Source organism: Euprymna scolopes, chromosome 8 (assembly GCF_053919585.1).
Source record: "Euprymna scolopes isolate OS-2025 chromosome 8, ASM5391958v1, whole genome shotgun sequence".
Classification (NCBI taxonomy): Eukaryota; Metazoa; Mollusca; class Cephalopoda; order Sepiida; family Sepiolidae; genus Euprymna; species Euprymna scolopes.
Window position 1 is genome coordinate 170,434,553 of NC_136489.1, and position 20,056 is coordinate 170,454,608.

Here is a 20,056-nt window from a genome sequence, read left to right on the forward strand (position 1 = left end):
AAAAGGGGGAACATTATTTGAATATGTATGAAAAAATAATTTAACAAAAAACTAAAAATCTTTAGTGGAGAAAATAATAAAAAAATGAAAATGAAATAAAATAAAAACAAACATGAAATAAAAGTATGAATCAAATTTACCCCCCCCCCCAAAAAAAATGAAAAAAAGTAAATACACACACGATTAAAAAAAATCTGAGTTATATACGAAGAAAGTGAAAGAAAACACTTTCAGGGAGCAATCATTGAATAAAAACACTGTTTACGTCCACTTTCCCCATGAAGTACTCATTTATTTATAAGATAAAACAGAAGAAAATATGTTAACTAAAATTTAATGAACTCTTTATTTTTAGTTCATATCAAAACTTTAATTTAAACTGATTAGTTAATTAATTTTTAAGATGAATGTGTGTTCGTTATGTCTCAATAGAGAACATAGAATTTCCTATTTCATTTCTCATTTCAGTTATGTAAATTATTTACAGTTGAAATATTACAAAACAAACAAACATTAAGTTATAAATATATTTCAAAGAAATAAATTATGCCCGGTGCTAAAATATTGAATTCATCGATATCATTTTGGTTAAAAAAAAAAAAAACTTGTGAAAAATGCTTCTAACTTTTAAATATTTGAAAATACTCAATAAAAAGTTTCATTTATTATTAAAAGAACGGACTAAAAAATATTCTTATATAAAAATTGTTCGTTTTGCAGTTTAAAAAAATAATGAAACGAAATATTCGATTTTCTTCAATAGACATGTAAGAAAATTTCAAAAACATTCACTTACTGTTATATGTTAGATTAAAATTATCCAAATGAATGTGCAATTATATAATTATCCAAATGAAGAATTGTTGTTTCTCTTTAGAAAAAAAATGTTTAAATTACTACAAGAGGCAACAGAAAATATTTTTTATGGCTATTAGCGTGTAAGGGGCAACGAAAAATATTTTTTATCGCTATTAACATGGTCACATGGTTGAACATAACAAACTTTAGGCACTGTATACCTACATGATGATATGGTAATGACGTCATGCTTTCATGTTCATTGGCCTGTACTTACTCTTGATGGCCTCTGCTAAGGCCACATTAACATGACTATTTCTACATTGAACTTAGATTGAGCAAGACTACGGTGTAAGGAGATTGGGTAAGACTACAATGTAAGGACACGGTTAAAGCTATTCTCCTGTGGTGCTACATCAAATCGAAAGACCTGGAGGGTTATACCATGGACAGACTAAAATGGCAAGACTCAGTTAATAAAGCTGCTGCCAATTTTGAAGAAACCAGATGCCAGAAACTCACTGCTACCAGAGAGACACACCACAGAGCAGCCTTAGCAGAGATCACAACAACTGACTTGTGATGTCCCCATTGTTCAAGATTATGTGCTTCTAGGCTGGGGCTGCAGAGTCACCTCTGCATTCATTTATAGATGAGATGCAAAACGAAAACGTCATCATCGGATCAATGGACAACCAACATTATATATATATATATATATATATATATATATATATAGTCATCTACATACAGTACTGTTTTGTTGTTTCACAGCTCATCAGTGTTGCTAGACAAGCAACTACCTCAAGCCAGGATCAAAACCTGACCGCCCAAACGACAGTCGGAGCTTCTAACCATTGTGCTATTCAGCTGCTGCTATGCGGGCAGTGAATTAACAGTGTTTTGACACTGTCCAAAAACCTAAGCTCAATTTGTTTACACAAAGAGCATCACTTAATATGCTAATGGTTCTTTTTTCGATTAATAAAGTTTATTATGAAAGGAATTATGATAGTTTGAAAAATAATGTCGTTTTTTTGTTCAACTTCAAAAAATTATAAGTTCTTTCAGAATAAACTTTATTAATCGAAATAAGAACCATTAAAATCGACACATTTTTGCCAACGAGAAACAAGTTTATTTATCCCACTAACATAGAAATCCATCGTCAATTATCAAAGCGTAACAACGCTACTCAAGGAATATACTGAAAAAAAAAACATTTAAATATAATAAAATCACCAGAAAAAAATATATAACAAAAAGAAAAAAGAAACAACAACCTATCATAACAATTTCTGTTTTATTCTTGTAACAATTTTTTTAAGTGAAAAAAAATAAACAAATTATATTTTTTAAACATTTTTTTTTGTCAAACAAAATTGAACAAAGTTAAGAAAACCAATTTTGTGTTTTTCATATTTTTTTGTAACAAAAGTTTTTAAAAAAGCATTTTTTGTGTATTTTCCATGTATTTTTTTTTTTTACTTGCATTTTTTCTTTATTTTTGTCACTAATATAACTTTTTTTTTTCATGAACAATTTTTTTCCTGTGGGTGGAGCTGGACAATCAGGTTTTTTTTTTTTTTATTACATTAAGACAGCCGGGATTTTCCCTTATGATTATGTAGCCTTTTCTACAGTCGCATCAGACGATGCCAAAGTGGGATGAGAAGAGACAGAGGATGTGGAAGAAACTTCACCAACTGGGTAGCTTATCAATATATGGTTTAAGATGGAGCAAAAGGATCATTAACAAAAATGATATCTTCTGGTATCTGCAATTGTTAATCCAAGGTGAAGATATTCATCTTGTATAAAGTTAGGAACGGCCATTTAAGGATGTATTATTTAGTTAATTTATGGTTTTTTTTCTTCCAATATTTCCCCAAAGATCGTCTGCTCCTTTGCCGCATATTGATTGGCTGATTAGCATCTTAGGTCAGATTACAGTCGAACCCGAGCGCATGTCATCATGTTCTGAGCAAAGTCGAGCAGATGATTAATTACATCCGATTCAAATTCTGCACGCGTCCCAATAATGCCAAACAGTCATATACCATCTTCATTACCTCCAGCTGAATTGATGTTTGTGCAAAAAATAAGATCAGCGTTTGAAAAACTGCTGCTCTCACAGACAAAACATGGATGAACATTTATAAGATTAAAGAAACGGTATATCTGAAACGAAAAAGGAATTTATAAAGATATTTTAAAGCAATGTGAGAAGATGATTGGAAATGTAGTCTACATAATCCAAGCCTCTCAGTTCTTGCAGAAGACACAAACAGTGTTCACAGGAAGATGTAGTGATCGACACCATTTAGAATACCTTTGATCGAAAGATACCCACAAATAGAACTAGAACAGTGTCATTCAAATAGAAGACAAAAGTTGGCAGGTCTTTATTTTATTTGCGGACAGTTATCCTCATCTTCATAGTTGTGTTTCACCATGTTCGGACCAACTCATCCTCTGGCCTTCTTCAGGTGGTTAACCACAACAAGATAGGAATGCTGAGTCTCTTAACTGTATCCTCTATAATTACTGCATTCCATAGTTGTTGGTATCTCACCACATTTTGGCCAACTAATTCTTTGGCCGGCTTTGGGTAGGATTGAACCCGCTACCTTCAATCAGGTAGTTACTGGCAGACCCTGAGTGTGGTAGCAGGACTTGATGCCAGCCCGCAAGTCCAAAGAAACCCAGCCTTGCTTCAGAAGGAGTGCTACGACTTTTTACCCTCCACCTACGACACCTGAACATGCTAGACTACTTTGTTTGGCCATACGTCGAGAACATCACCAACATGACCTCCCACAACACCAAAGCCAACCTTATCGCCGCCATCCACTAAATATTTGCCAAGGTCCTGCCAACGCTTGTGGAAAAGGCATGCTCTCAATTCTGTACCCGTATCAAGGCCTAGAACTGTAGAGATTCAATGCCTCTATCCACTGTACCAAAGACCCCGAAGGACAACAGTCCGCAAATAAAATAAATAAATATACAAATTCTTCATCTCAAAGGATTTCAATAAATTATATATATATATATATATATATATATATATATATATATATATATATATATATATATATATATATATTGCCAGGTCTTATCGTAATAAACACAAAGAGAAAAAAATATTGAGACCTGTGTAGAATTATGAAGTTTGGTACCCAATCTTATATATAATAACAAACTTTTCCACTCAATGGTGGAATGATAAAATTGTCACCTTAGAAAAGAAGACATGATTCCATTTCTGTTTGATGAAAACCGGTTTTATTTTTTTTGTTACAGAGCATCTACTAGTTGGCTAGTTGCGTACAAATCCAAAGAGTGATAGGATCCTTCTATCATGTCTGAAAATGACACAATGTTCAACGAGTGAAATCGAAGATGCGCGGCTCTACAACTCATGCTACCGATCCAAGTTATGACAACAAGCCCATTGTCAGCACCCTCAAAATACATTGCTGGATTCCCAGGAATAACGGGGACATACCCAGGGTGATGAAAACAAAGTTTACTGCTAGGGTTATAGTCTTTGGTGGTGTTTCAAGTGAGGGCCACATCATGCCACCTCACATCTTCAAAGTCGGCTTGAAAGTCAATACCAATGTGTATCTGGATGTACTGAAGAATGGGGTGATCCCCTGATGCAATCAGGTGGTTGCTGGCAGACCGTCGGGTGTGGTAGTAGGACTCGTTGCCGACCCACAAGAAACCCAGGCTTGGCTTCAGAAAGAGTGTAACGACTTTGTACCCCTGTCTCACTGCCACCCTCCTCCCACAACACCTGAACCTGCTAGACTACTTTGTTTGGTCATATGTCGAGAACATCACCTACATGACCTCCCACAACACCAAAACCAGCCTTACCGCCACCATCCACTAAGTATTCGCCAAGCTCCTGCCAACGCTTATGGAAAAGGCATGCTCTCAGTTCTGGACCCGCATTGAAGTGGTGATTGAGGCTGAAGGCGGCTACATTGAATAGATATCAGCTCTACTATGTAATCAAGTTATCTGAATTTATTTTTTTCAATAAAATTTTTTAAATAAAGCTGTAGTGTTGTTTTCTTTAAGGTAACACTTTTATGGTTGCACCCTGTATACCGACACTCTATATTTGCTTTTCTGTTCAATATATTTTGTTTACGCAAATTATCGAGTTATGTTTTTCTTCTGGATCCTTATGCAACCACAGCAAAAATTAATGACAAAGATTTTTCAATATGACGTCTTCTAAAAATTACATGGCATACATGATATAAATTTTGCATAGGTTTAATATATTTCAGTTCAAATATGTTCGCTTTTATTCTGTTATTTGATCCTTATTGACCATTTTGAACTCTTCTCTATCTCTTCTGACCAAATCTTTAATGCAATTAAAATTCTGGTAGCATGACAAACTACATTCAAAGTGTGATAAGAAAAAAATTTCTGCAGAAATCTTGGAGAACAAGAACGGTCATAACCTATCCCTGGCCAAATTGTCGAGAGTGTAAGATACACGTATATACCAATAGTGAGTGAAAATATATATTTACACTTATACTAAATATATATATAATAAACCTGTGTGTGTTTGTCATTTTATTTGAGGGCATGTTTAAATAGTAATAACTAGGGCTATGACAAGAGAATATTATTTTCATTATTTTGACTCTTGAGTATATATCAGTTAATATTTTATATGTTTTTAGATAGAGTGATGTGGTTCTCGATTAATTGTGTCGGATATATACTTGGGAGTCAAAACAATGGAAAGAATATTCTCTTGTCATAGTCCTAATCATAACCTATCCTTGGCCAAAGTGGCGAGAACCACTTTTTTCCGAAGAGCCGGCGACATTTGGTAAGCAATAGCCTCTCGAGCAAAAAGCGATGAATATTTATCAGACATGTGAATGAGCACAAGTTTTTCTATATCCGAAAATAGGTGAGCATGTTCAATTATTTCAGCAACATGGGTGTGGCCACGCTCTCGAGCCTTATGCACTAATCCTGGTGTGACACTCTCCAGATATGTTGCTTCCAAGATGAGCACTCGGACTTTCAGTAGATCAACAGGACAGTCATTCAAGAACACCTCAAATGTTGTATCACCTGGAAAGAGAAAGACGCGGTAAATATTAAAAATACAATTCTAAATATCCTTTTTTAGGTTGACACAAGTGTTGGGATGATTAATTGGAATTCGGAGTCAGAAAAATCAGAATTTTCGGGTATTGGAATTGGAAAAAAAATTTCTTTCTCTTTTCTTAGTCCATTCTTTTATTCTGCGAATGTTTATCTGATAAGTGTCGGATGCAAGATTATCTGCGACTCCAAAAAAAAAAAAAAAAAAAAAGGACTGACAGCGAAACTGCCCTCATCCATTACGTCGGTGGACATTTTGGACAGTTGACAACACAAACACGATGATCAGCTGTATCACAATCAGCATTGCCATCACATAAAAACATTACAAAAAATTTTTTTTTTAAATGGTATGAAAATGTATAAAAAGAATAAGAAAAAGAACAACTATTTTAACCTATTTAATCTTTTTAAGAAATTTATCAGTTTGGAGGTATCATTAAAGAAAACTTATTTGTAAAGATATCGGAACTTTGTTGTCAACATCTTGTGGTGGAACTGAAATATTAAATCCAAAGTTGATGCTCCAAAAATACAAAAACGAAAGAAAATGTGTTTTAATGTGATTGTGGGCCCCATCTTGCTCAAGGGAGATAACTCGTTTCTTGAGGAGACGTTCCTTGGTATAATAGAAGCGTGAAAATAGGATTGCTACTATCTTTATTTATTGCCAGCTAAACAAACCAAGTTGTTATCAGTATCTGTGGATGTCATGGACACCCTTGAAACAAGTTCACCTCACAAAGGTCAAAGTAGCAAACCTATTTTTGTGTTCCTGGTGTACAAAGGAACGTCTCATCAAGAAACGAGAGTGATCTCCCTTGAGATCTCCCTTGGCGGTCTCCAGACTGCTATAATCACATAAAAACACATTTCCTCCTTACTGTATTTTTTGCAGCATCAACCCTGGATTCAATATCTCAACTCCACGACAAGAGGCTGACAACAAAGCTCCAATCTCTTTTAAAATAAGTTTTCTTTAATAACACCATGGCTCAATTTCTTCGTTCATAAAATTTTTTTTTTTCAAATTTTAGCTATATGAAAAAAAAGAAAAAAAAAAAAAAGAATTTTTTTTATAACCTGCCCCAGCGTAGTATAAACACCCCCAACCACCCCATGTTCAGAATGGCTTTCGGAATACCCCCCTCCAGCCTCCCCATGTTAAGAACAGCTTTCTAGGTTGTTGGGTGCTTATTCCGAAAGCCATTCTTAACATGGGGAGGTTAGGGTGTTTATAATATGCTGGGCACGTCTTAAAAATTTACCAAAGAAAAAATAATAATAATAATAAAAACTACTTTGGGGGGGTGGGGAGCAATAGAAAAAAATGTTTTCAAAATATTTTTAATTATATGAAATAAAATATGCATCAGGTGCGCTTGAAAGCCAAATCACAATTATATTTCAGAGATATATACTCCATCTTTAAGAAGATGGAGTATATCTCTGAAATATATTTGTTATAAATTTCAAGCACGTAAAATATTGTTTATTTTCCTAATATTACGTTGTGATTTGGCTTTCAAGAGCACTTGATGCATATTTTATTTTATTCAAATTAAATCAATGTTTCTATATGCACTCACACCCTTGAGTTTATTTTTAATTATATTTTTCTGTAATTATTAATGTATTAAAAAAGATAATTATTAAAACAAAATATTACTAAATATTAAGCATACCAAAGAAAAATATTCTGTGTTGCCATAACTGATTGTCACTATGCAATCTCCATGTGACGTTACTTGTGTAGGCCAGTTTTGGAAGTAATGAGATATTACAAATGCTTTCCTTTGCTCCCATTTCTTTAAATTCCAATGATGACCAATGGTCAATACCAGTGAAAAGTCAATGGTAAACAGCTATTGCGATAATGCAAAATTATTTAAAAGAGGTGAACAGTACTGAAAATCTGGGGAGACTTGTCACCTAGATTTCAGGGAACACCACAAATTGTTGACAAAAAAAAATCTTTGATAATGGCCTCTTTGAAAACTCTTAGTATACACAATAATAATGAATTATGATTGATTCAATCAATCAACAAGGGTTTTATCACTCAATGAGGAACCCCTCCCTGGACTTTAGCTATCTATCTCTGTCCTGAGCTATCCGCTACTATGTGGAACACGTGTTGTATCAGGTCGTCCCTCCATCTCATTCTTGGTCTTCCCTTTGGCCTCTTATGTTCACAAGATGTCAATTCCGTTGTCTGTTGTCAGGTTATCTGGCTACATGCTCTGTCCATCTGTGTTTGGATGTTTTGATGGCAGTATTGATGTCAATAACTCTTGTTTGTTGGTGGATCCAAATGTTTGTCTTTCTGTCTTGTAGAGTGATGCCTAACATTATTCTCTCTACCTTCCTTTGTGCTACTGCCAAGATTTCACTTTGGCGAGTTGTCAGGGCCCATGTTTCACTACCGTAGATCATCACATATTCATTGAAGATCTTCCCTTTGATTGTCATATTTTCTTTTGGATTCTCATGATATTCTCCACTTTCCCAAAGCTGCCCATCCCAATGCTATCCTTCTCGTTATCTCAGGGAGGAGCTCTCCATTTTTGATAATTTTCTTTCCCAAGTAGATGTAGCTTTCAATGTCCTCAATGGTTATTCCATCAACAATTATTGGCGACTAGACAGCGTGCTGGTTTAACATCACATGTGTTTTATGAATTAAAAAAAACAATTACAAACATGTTTTATTAATTTTTGTTTCAAATTCAAAATTATTTTTTAATTTATTGTGAAAATTAACGTTTTCTTTTACAATATGAGACCCTCTAAATATTACTTTTATTATTCAATGGTCTTTCCATCAACAGTTATTGACGACTTGGCAGCGTGCTGGTTTAACATCACCTTGGTCTTCTCACGATGCATGTAGAGTGAATTATGGTTAATTTAATACTATTAGCTAAATCACCAGCCCCTAAAGAATGACTTTTTTTTTTGTAAACATTTCCCAAAAAATATATTTTAGAATTTAAAGTGAAGGATCAGTTTATCAATTTTGAAATATTCTTTGTCAACTTTGCTCGGTCGTAACTTTGCTTCCTGTGGTCGTAAAAATATACATCAAAGTACAGTAGAGATGAACTTCTATGCTTATCCAAATGGAATGAATGAAATGTAAACATTGAAAAAACAGTTTCCCTTTTTGCCGTCGTCACTTTTTACCGTTTTTTCATTTTTAACTTGGCGCATAAAAACATTGAATGCATAAAAGAAAAATAAATTAACATCATTGGAATGCTTATTCTATTCTCTTTCCAGCAATGTAATTCTTTTAAAAATTGACCAACACATAAAAAAGATACGACTTATTGAAGCACATTAGGTAGGTAATATTGCCAATGTCCACGAAAATACAGCATATGCTTGTAATGCTAGGATCAGTTTCACATATAAATGTAAGCACATTTGCAGGATATTCTAACGTTTTAGAGCAGGTTAACCAAAATTGTATATTTTGGTCTCAAAGATAAATTCTATATATTTATTTTTTTGAAGAGATTCTGCTTTTACAACTTTGCCAGTCAGATTCAGGATTAGTGGTAAAAAAATTTAGTAAACATCCCCAAAACGTTAGAATAGCCTGGAAATTATTTTATAATTTTTAGTTAAATACACAACCGATTTCCAACCATAAATTTGAAAACTGTTTTGTTTGTTTTTCTTGTTTCCATCAAGTCTTTTAATGTGTTCACAAGTAATCACCTAAAAAAGTAAAATCTCATTTTGTTAATCATTATAATTACTATATTAGTTTGTGTATCTTGTTTTCATTTTTACAGTTTTATATTACAGATTGCATTTTCACCCCAAACAATTTATAGAGGGCTACTATCAGGGCCATAATTTGCAGAGATACCATGTAGGGAGTTGAGCAGCAAGATGTCTGTTTACATTATACTTGAACTTCTGCATGTCAGTACAGTCAGGGAAACAGGAACTCAGAAAGGAATTCTAACATTTAGAAGTCATAGGAAAGAAACTATTACAGTAGAAGGCATCTGGGGATCTCTACTGTGTAGGGGTGGGATTTTGCTGCTTGTAAAGTTTCTCGGCAGTATTTACATCGACAGGATACAAGGGTTTGTAGTTTGTCAGAGCACCTATCATTAAAATACTTGGAAAACAGGCAGAGGCATGCAACATTTCGTCGATTGAACAACAGTTGAAGCCTAGCTAACAGTGCAGGACCTATTAGGTTGGCGACTCTCTTTTGAACCCTGTCTAAGAGGGAGAGAATAGTAGCAGATGCACCAGCCCCTATGTGGTGACAATACTCCATATATGGACGAATGGTGTTCTTGTAGAGATACAGAATACTCTCAGGCGTAAGTGACTTTCTACTACAGCAGAGAGAGCCAACCTTCTTTGCAACAGTCTTGGCAATGCCTTTTTTAAATAGTAACTTGATTATTTATATTCTTTTACTTTCAGAAATTTAGATGAGATAAGCCGTTGGTACCGTCGGTTTCAAACCTGATAATAAGGAACCGTTTTAGATCCCAGTATCACGCTCTCTTTAGGTGGTCTATCTCATCTGTATGTAACTGCAGGTATAGGCAGATGAGATAGATCAGCTGAAGAAAGCTTGGTAATAGGAACTAAAATGGTTCCTATTATCAGATTTGAAACTGTCGGTACCGATGGTTTATCTTATCTAAATTTCTGAAAATAAAAATATAAATATTACACTCTTATTTTGAAAAGGTTTTCCTTATAACAGAGTACTAGGCTGGAAAATATAACTAAGTAGTTACTTTATTATTTAGAAATACATTCTTAACATGGGAAGGGTACTTTGTAAACTATTCTGTTCCTACACCGTCTTCTTGTAATATTGTTCCCCTTTAAGTGAACTGCAATTGTCACCCCACAATCTCCATTTAACGTTACCTGTGTAGGCCAGTTCTGGAAACCAAGAGACATCATAAACGCTCTCCTCTCCTCCCATTTCCTTAACAATTTGCTGAACGTTTTTCACTTCCACATGTTGGAACAATGGCTTCAGGCGTTTGTATCGACGGTAAACAAGGTATCCTTGACTGCGGACACGGTGAATTGTATCAAAGGGACGAACTTCATAGTCAGGAGATATCTGCAAAGAAGAAACGTTTGTTTAAAAAAAAGGCATGAGTTGTCTCTCCCTACAATCACAAATACTTGAATTACATAATCTTGAAACGTTAAAGCTAAGTGGTCAACTAAAATTGGGATGACCAAGGGCTCCGTTTTTATTAGCTGTTACAGAAAGATGTATCTTATTTAAATATTTTAATGGTGAATGCTCCGACAAACTACAAGCCCTTATACACCTTTGACGTAAAAACCTTTGACAAACCCGACAAGCAGCAAAGTCCCACCTCTACACAGTAGAGATCTCTAGATGTAAGAAAGCCTTTACTCTCATAGTTTCTTCCCCAGAACAACTAGGCTTTGGAAGTCCCTTCCAGGTTCCTGCTTCCCCAACTGTACTGACATGCAGAAGTTCAAGTATAATGTGAACAGATATCTTGCTGCTCAACTCCTTTCATAGTATCCCTGTAACTTATGTCTCTGATATTATCCCCCTATATCAAAGTGGTACTGTGCCTTATTTGGGGTAAAAATGTAATAAAAAAATAAAACTTATAAAAAGACGAATCTGATGAATCTGCCGTTAAAATGAAAGGGGTTACTTTGATTAGGGACCAGATTTATAGAAAACATCCTAAGTAGGGAGTTGAGTAGAAAAATGTTATCATTTTAAATTTTTGTATATTGGTACTTGTGGAAACTGGGAGCAGGAAGAGAATTCCAATGAAGTGGAACTAAGATGTGACAAAATTAAATTTGGATAGCAAAGCTATTGATGGTTTTCAGAAGTTTTGTAACCTTTGGGGATACCACTGGGGCACAGAGAGGAGCAGGTGCTAGTGTTATTGCAAGTAATTTTTGGGACATGTCGCCAGAACAGATGGCCTAGCAAAAAATCTACTCTTTGGAACAACCTCTAGCAAATGAGGATGTAGAAGACCAAAAACAAGAATGTCAGACAAAGTGAAGGACATTGCGGACATTAGCATGGCTGAGTTGCTCAGAATGGCGCAGAACCGGAGTCAGTAGCGAAGATTTGTGAAAAGTGTCACGGCTGGTCAGTAATGACTATTCCATCAAAGGAGTAAGTATGTTGAAAGACAAAGTTTCACAAAATCTGAGCCATCATTCAAAAAATTATTTTACTACAGCAAAAGTGAAACACTATATATAAATAAATATAGAAATATGGAAAAGGAATAACCAAAATTATTCATATAATTATCAGCATTTCATCTTTATTTCAAGACTTCTCCAGGATGACTGATTTGAAGACATAAAGGTGTATACTGAGCAAAAAAAAAAAAAAAACGTTTAATTTTTTTTAACTTTTATCCCTATTATGACCCCTTAAAATTTATTGTTTTGGGTTCAAGTCGAGTTAAGTTGGATCAATGTCCAAGGAACCTATATCTAAAATTTCAAGTGTTTAGACCCAAATTTTCGGAGGAGTTTGGTAGAGTTATCAAAGGTCAAATTGTTGAACTTTGACCCCTTAACAGTGAAATCTCTGGCTGAAACCACGTCACAAAGATTTTCCCAAATCTCAGTACCCTGTATATCAAATTTCGAGTCTGTAGACTGAAAATTGACATAGTTATTTTGTAGGGAAATGTACACAGACACACACAGATACAGACACACATACAGACACATTCACTTTTATAGATGTACTAGCATTTCAGCCCGGTGTTGCCCGGGTGTTTGGATGTGTATGTTGAGCAAAAAAAAAAAAAAATGGTAGTAGGAAGGCAGACTCGAACCCGTACCGCAAAGGAGGAAAAGAACGGGGTAAAACCTAACATTTATGCTGTTATGACCACCGCCAAACTGGAAGCGACATTTTTTTAAATTAAGACTAGACAATCTAAAGGAGAGGATAAGTTTAAAAAATATAGGCGAAAAAAGTGACCCCCCTCCTGTAGAAAAAAGGGGAAGATATTAATGTTTTAGCCAATTTTTCGATATTTGTCGTATGAAAGGTTGAACTTTAAAACGATACTGATCTTGGTAAAATCCGTCACCTCTATTGAAAGTTTAAGGCAGACATGCAAACAGACATACATACATGCATGCATTTATATATTGGTGACTAAACATTTTCGACCCAAACTGATGAAAAAGCTTGCCCTATCTCTTAATACCCTTTATGTAAAATTTCAAATATTTAGACCAGAAATTGTCTGAGTAATTTGGAAGAGACCGCAGAAGTCAATTTTTTTAACATTTGACCCCTATTATAACTCCTTAAAATTTATTGTTTTGGGCTCAAATCAAGTTATTAAGTTAGATCCATGTCTAAGGAACCTATATCTAAAATTTCAAGTGCGTAGACCCAAAATTGTCGGAGGAGTTTAGTAGAGTTCTCAAAGGTCAAATTGTTGAACTTTGACCCCTTAATCGCCAAATTTCTGCCCAAAAACCAGTCACATAATTTTCCCAAATCTCAGTACCCTGTATATCAAATTTCGAGTCTGTAGACTAAAAATTGACAGAGTTATTGCGTATGGAAATGTACACAGACACACACACAGACACATTCACTTTTATAGATATATAGACATATAGATATATATAATAGTTAAAAAAGAACTAGAATAATAGACTTTGCCACAGCCCTCTTTATCCTCCCTCTCCAACACATGACTTAAATCAAAATAACTAAATAAATAAAATTAAACCAATAAATAAAAACCAAAATAAAATTTATCTCTACAATTATATAAATGCAACTTTGTGTGTATGTGAGAGAGAGAGTTCCTTATAGACTCCAAAATGGCTGAACAGATTTTCTTTAAAATTCACAGAACTTTAGTGTATAAGTCTGGGAGCTATCTTAGTTTTGTCTCAGAATACCCCCGATAATTACCAATAATTGATAATCAAAACCATTCTTTTAATTTATCTATCATCGGTAAAGCTATTTTTTCCATGTCGTTGCTTAGCATAACGGGTTGTGAAAATTCTACTGTGTGTAAATTGATAATGTGTTGTTTTTTGCATTACATGGTCTGTAGGTTCAAACTCTGCACATAAATTTCTTAACTTTTTTTTCATTAACTGCAATGAATTTTATAAGATTTGAAAATTTATGTTTTGTTTTTTTTTACATGACGTGGTCTGTAAATTCAAACCCCACATGTAAATTTCTTAATGTTTTTTTTTGTTAACTGGAAAGAAGTTCATATATATATATATATAAACTAGCAGTTCAGCCCAGCTTTTCTTGGGCCCTATATACTGTTCATAATTTACTGTGCATATGTATATTAAAAAGTTTGACTCATGTTCAGGTAACATACATCTAAAATTTCAAGTGTTTAGACCCAAAACTGGTGGAGGAGTTTGGTAGAGTCTGAAAAGGTCAACTCTTTCAACTTCAATTGAAAAATTCTAAGTCCAAACAAGAGGGGATGTAGGTATAGATAGGTGACAATCCTATAGACCAAGCCTTCTCGGATTGTATTCAATTGAAAAAATTCTAAGTCCAAACAAGAGGGGATGTAGGTATAGATAGGTGACAATCCTATAGACCAAGCCTTCTCGGATTGTATTCAATTGAAAAAATTCTAAGTCCAAACAAGAGGGGATGTAGGTATAGATAGATGACAATCCTATAGACCAAGCCTTCTCGGACTGTATTCAATTGAAAAATTCTAAGTCCAAACAAGAGGGGATGTAGGTATAGATAGGTGACAATCCTATAGACGAAGCCTTCTCGGATTGTATTCAATTGAAAAAATTCTAAGTCCAAACAAGAGGGGATGTAGGTATAGATAGGTGACAATCCTATAGACCAAGCCTTCTCGGATTGTATTCAATTGAAAAAATTCTAAGTCCAAACCAGAGGGGATGTAGGTATAGATAGGTGACAATCCTATAGACCAAGCCTTCTCGGATTGTATTCAATTGAAAAAATTCTAAGTCCAAACAAGAGGGGATGTAGGTATAGATAGGTGACAATCCTATAGACCAAGCCTTCTCGGATTGTATTCAATTGAAAAAATTCTAAGTCCAAACAAGAGGGGATGTAGGTATAGATAGGTGACAATCCTATAGACCAAGCCTTCTCGGATTGTATTCAATTGAAAAAATTCGAAGTCCAAACAAGAGGGGATGTAGGTATAGATAGATGACAATCCTATAGACCAAGCCTTCTCGGATTGTATTCAATTGAAAAATTCTAAGTCCAAACAAGAGGGGATGTAGGTATAGATAGGTGACAATCCTATAGACCAAGCCTTCTCGGATTGTATTCAATTTAAAAGATTCTAAGTCCAAACAAGAGGGGATGTAGGTATTGATAGATGAGAATCCTATAGACCAAGCCTTCTCGACGTGTATTCAATCGAAAAAATTCTAAGTCCAAACAAGAGGGGATGTAGGTATAGATAGGTGAGAATCCTATAGACCAAGCCTTCTCAGATTGTATTCAATTGAAAAATTCTAAGTCCAAACAAGAGGGGATGTAGGTATAGATAGGTTAGAATCCTATAGACCAAGCCTTCTCAACGTGTATTCAATTGAAAAATTCTAAGTCCAAACAAGAGGGGATGTAGGTATAGATAGGTGAGAATCCTATAGACCAAGCCTTCTCAACGTGTATTCAATTGAAAAAATTCTAAGTCCAAACAAGAGGGGGTGTAGGTATAGATAGGTGAGAATCCTATAGACCAAGCCTTCTCGACGTGTATTCAATCGAAAAATTTTTAAGTCCAAACAAGAGGGGATGTAGGTATAGATAGGTGAGAATCCTATAGACCAAGCCTTCTCAACGTGTATTCAATTGAAAAAATTCCAAGTCCAAACAAGAGGGGATGTAGGTATAGATAGGTGAGAATCCTATAGACCAAGCCTTCTCAGATTGTATTCAATTGAAAAATTCCAAGTCCAAACAAGAGGGGATGTAGGTATAGATAGGTGAGAATCCTATAGACCAAGCCTTCTCAACGTGTATTCAATTGAAAAAATTCTAAGTCCAAACAAGAGGGGATGTAGGTATAGATAGGTTAGAATCCTATAGACCAAGCCTTCTCAACGTGTATTCAATTGAAAAATTCTAAGTCCAAACAAGAGGGGATGTAGGTATAGATAGATGAGAATCCTATAGACCAAGCCTTCTCAACGTGTATTCAATTGAAAAAATTCTAAGTCCAAACAAGAGGGGATGTAGGTATTGATAGATGAGAATCCTATAGACCAAGCCTTCTCGACGTGTATTCAATCGGAAAAATTCTAAGTCCAAACAAGAGGGGATGTAGGTATAGATAGGTAAGAATCCTATAGACCAAGCCTTCTCAACGTGTATTCAATTGAAAAAATTCTAAGTCCAAACAAGAGGGGATGTAGGTATAGATAGGTGAGAATCCTATAGACCAAGCTTTCTCAACGTGTATTCAATTGAAAAATTTCTAAGTCCAAACAAGACGGGATGTAGGTATAGATAGGTGGCAATCCTATAGACCAAGCCTTCTCAACGTGTATTCAATTGAAAAAATTCTAAGTCGAAACAAGAGGGGATGTAGGTATAGATAGGTTAGAATCCTATAGGCCAAGCCTTCTCAACGTGTATTCAATTGAAAAAATTCTAAGTCCAAACAAGAGGGGATGTAGGTATAGATAGGTTAGAATCCTATAGACCAAGCCTTCTCAACGTGTATTCAATTGAAAAAATTCTAAGTCCAAACAAGAGGGGATGTAGGTATAGATAGGTCGGAATCCTATAGACAAGACTTCTCAACGTGTAGTCAATTGAAAAAATTCTAAGTCCTAACAAGAAGGGATGTAGGTATAGATAGGTTAGAATCCTATAGACCAAGCCTTCTCAACGTGTATTCAATTGAAATAATTCTAAGTCCAAACAAGAGGGGATGTAGGTATAGATAGGTTAGAATCCTATAGACCAAGCCTTCTCAACGTGTATTCAATTGAACAAATTCTAAGTCCAAACAAGAGGGGATGTAGGTATAGATAGGATAGAATCCTATAGACCAAGCCTTCTCAACGTGTATTCAATTGAAAAAATTCTAAGTCCAAACAAGAGGGGATGTAGGTATAGATAGGTTAGAATCCTATAGACCAAGCGTTCTCAACGTGTATTCAATTGAAAAAATTCTAAGTCCAAACAAGAGGGAATGTAGGTATAGATAGGTGAGAATCCTATAGACCAAGCCTTCTCAACGTGTATTCAATTGAAAAATTTCTAAGTCCAAACAAAAGGGGATGTAGGTATAGATAGGTGACAATCCTATAGACCAAGCCTTCTCGGATTGTATTCAATTGAAAAAATTCTAAGTCAAAACAAGAGAGGATGTAGGTATAGATAGGTGACAATCCTATAGACCAAGCCTTCTCGGATTGTATTCAATTGAAAAATTCTAAGTCCAAACAAGAGGGGATGTAGGTATAGATAGGTGACAATCCTATAGACCAAGCCTTCTCGGATTGTATTCAATTGAAAAATTCTAAGTCCAAACAAGAGGGGATGTAGGTATAGATAGGTGACAATCCTATAGACCAAGCCTTCTCGGATTGTATTCAATTGAAAAATTCTAAGTCCAAACAAGAGGGGATGTAGGTATAGATAGGTGACAATCCTATAGACCAAGCCTTCTCGGATTGTATTCAATTGAAAAATTCTAAGTCCAAACAAGAGGGGATGTAGGTATAGATAGGTGACAATCCTATAGACCAAGCCTTCTCGGATTGTATTCAATTGAAAAATTCTAAGTCCAAACAAGAGGGGATGTAGGTATAGATAGGTGACAATCCTATAGACCAAGCCTTCTCGGATTGTATTCAATTGAAAAATTCTAAGTCCAAACAAGAGGGGATGTAGGTATAGATAGGTGACAATCCTATAGACCAAGCCTTCTCGGATTGTATTCAATTGAAAAATTCTAAGTCCAAACAAAAGGGGATGTAGGTATAGATAGGTGAAAATCCTATAAACCAAGCCTTCTCGGATTGTATTCAATTGAAAAAATTCTAAGTCCAAACAAGAGGGGATGTAGGTATAGATAGGTTAGAATCCTATAGACCAAGCCTTCTCAACGTGTATTCAATTGAAAAAATTCTAAGTCCAAACAAGAGGGGATGTAGGTATAGATAGGTTAGAATCCTATAGACCAAGCCTTCTCAACGTGTATTCAATTGAAAAAATTCTAAGTCCAAACAAGAGGGGATGTAGGTATAGATAGGATAGAATCCTATAGACCAAGCCTTCTCAACGTGTATTCAATTGAAAAAATTCTAAGTCCAAACAAGAGGGGATGTAGGTATAGATAGGTTAGAATCCTATAGACCAAGCCTTCTCAACGTGTATTCAATTGAAAAAATTCTAAGTCCAAACAAGAGGGAATGTAGGTATAGATAGGTGAGAATCCTATAGACCAAGCCTTCTCAACGTGTATTCAATTGAAAAATTTCTAAGTCCAATCAAGAGGGGATGTAGGTATAGATAGGTTAGAATCCTATAGACCAAGCCTTCTCAACGTGTAGTCAATTGAAAAAATTCAAAGTCCAAACAAGAGGGGATGTAGGTATAGATAGGTTAGAATCCTATAGACCAAGCCTTCTCAACGTGTAGTCAATTGAAAAAATTCAAAGTCCAAACAAGAGGGGATGTAGGTATAGATAGGTTAGAATCCTATAGACCAAGCCTTCTCAACGTGTAGTCAATTGAAAAAATTCAAAGTACAAACAAGAGGGGATGTAGGTATAGATAGGTGAGAATCCTATAGACCAAGCCTTCTCAACGTGTATTCAATTGAAAATTTCTAAGTCCAAACAGGGGTGGACGTAGGTATAGGTAGATGAGGAGCTACTGGACCAACACATGTCAAGTAGTATTCAATTGAAATTTTTAAGTTCGAAACAGTGTAAGTAAGTGTCTGGAAGTGCCCGATCAACGCCTACTGCCATGTTGGGTGCATGTAGGCGTAGCAAAATGCCTTCTAATCTGCTAGGCATATCGGGACTTAGTTTTTTTTCTGTCCTTTCTCTGCACCGTGTAGGTTGGCGTCTGGATGTGCCTCATCGACGCCTACTGTTACCTGGGATAGCAAGACGGGGAATAGGGATAAAGAATAAGAAAAGGGAGATAGACAGATCTAGATAAATACAGAGGTATAAAGAGAGACAGGCAAGGGAGATACATTTCATGATTCAACTTATATGCTAATAGGAAATAGTTGGTGTATCAGGAACACAAGCATTGTTTTACTGGTTAATTTTACATCAGAATACACTTGTAGATTTTATGTAGCTTTTTTCTATAGGGAACATGCAAATAGCACACATAACATCTAGACATATAAATATATACATAAAACAATTATAGTTATGAGATATATCTGAACTAATCCAAAAAGACAATAATGATGAATATCATCACTTACCTTGGAAAATTATCCAGGCTGTATGCCTACTCACATTCCATCAAACACCAGGAAATCATGAGCCATTGCTTGGTTGATTTTTTTTATTTTTATTTTTTTCATACACATTTGTAATTGTGTCTTGCTTTATCAAGTATTTTTGTAATTAATCTGTGGTGTTGGGAGAGGTGTTAACATGAATCAATTTTGCTTAACATTTTTTATTATGTATATTTTTTTCAGTTTACAGAGTCATTGCAGTACCAAGTCTGACACTGTAATTGCTTGAAAAGTATTGCATTGGGAAGGATTCTTTTTTCTTTCTTTTTTTTTTTTTTTTTTGAGGTGTGCAGGAATTTCAGTAGGGGAAGTTTCTACTGATTTCAGATTCCAAGACAGCAAAGTTGTATTTTATTGTTTGTGCATTCTTTTATCAAGTTTTTACAGATGTTTTTGTGTTATGAAAGTGAAAATGAATGAGTTGCAAAGACATTTACATTTTTGCATTCTTTTTTTAATTCTTCACCTCGTGTGTTTTAATGTCCCAAGAGTGAACCAAGACGGATGAGTCTTATTCAGCAGAGTGGAAAAAAACAGGTTACCTTTGGTTGTCCTCAATGGATTTGTCCATA

The 20,056-nt window shown here is 35.0% G+C and overlaps 1 protein-coding gene across 1 annotated transcript in view; it reads right to left on the minus strand.

Annotated features, from left to right (window-relative positions):
* Positions 1-3,913: 3,913 nt before the first annotated feature.
* The window catches only part of LOC145284027 (uncharacterized), a 60,867-nt gene continuing 44,724 nt past the window's right edge, over positions 3,914-20,056 (minus strand). The window contains exons 3-4 of the mRNA XM_080133117.1: positions 10,867-11,068; positions 3,914-5,919 (exon numbers count right to left, since the gene is read on the minus strand). Coding sequence (XP_079989243.1) covers positions 5,606-5,919; positions 10,867-11,068 — 516 coding nt within the window. The 3' untranslated portion in view covers positions 3,914-5,605. The remainder of the gene's footprint in view (positions 5,920-10,866; positions 11,069-20,056) is intronic.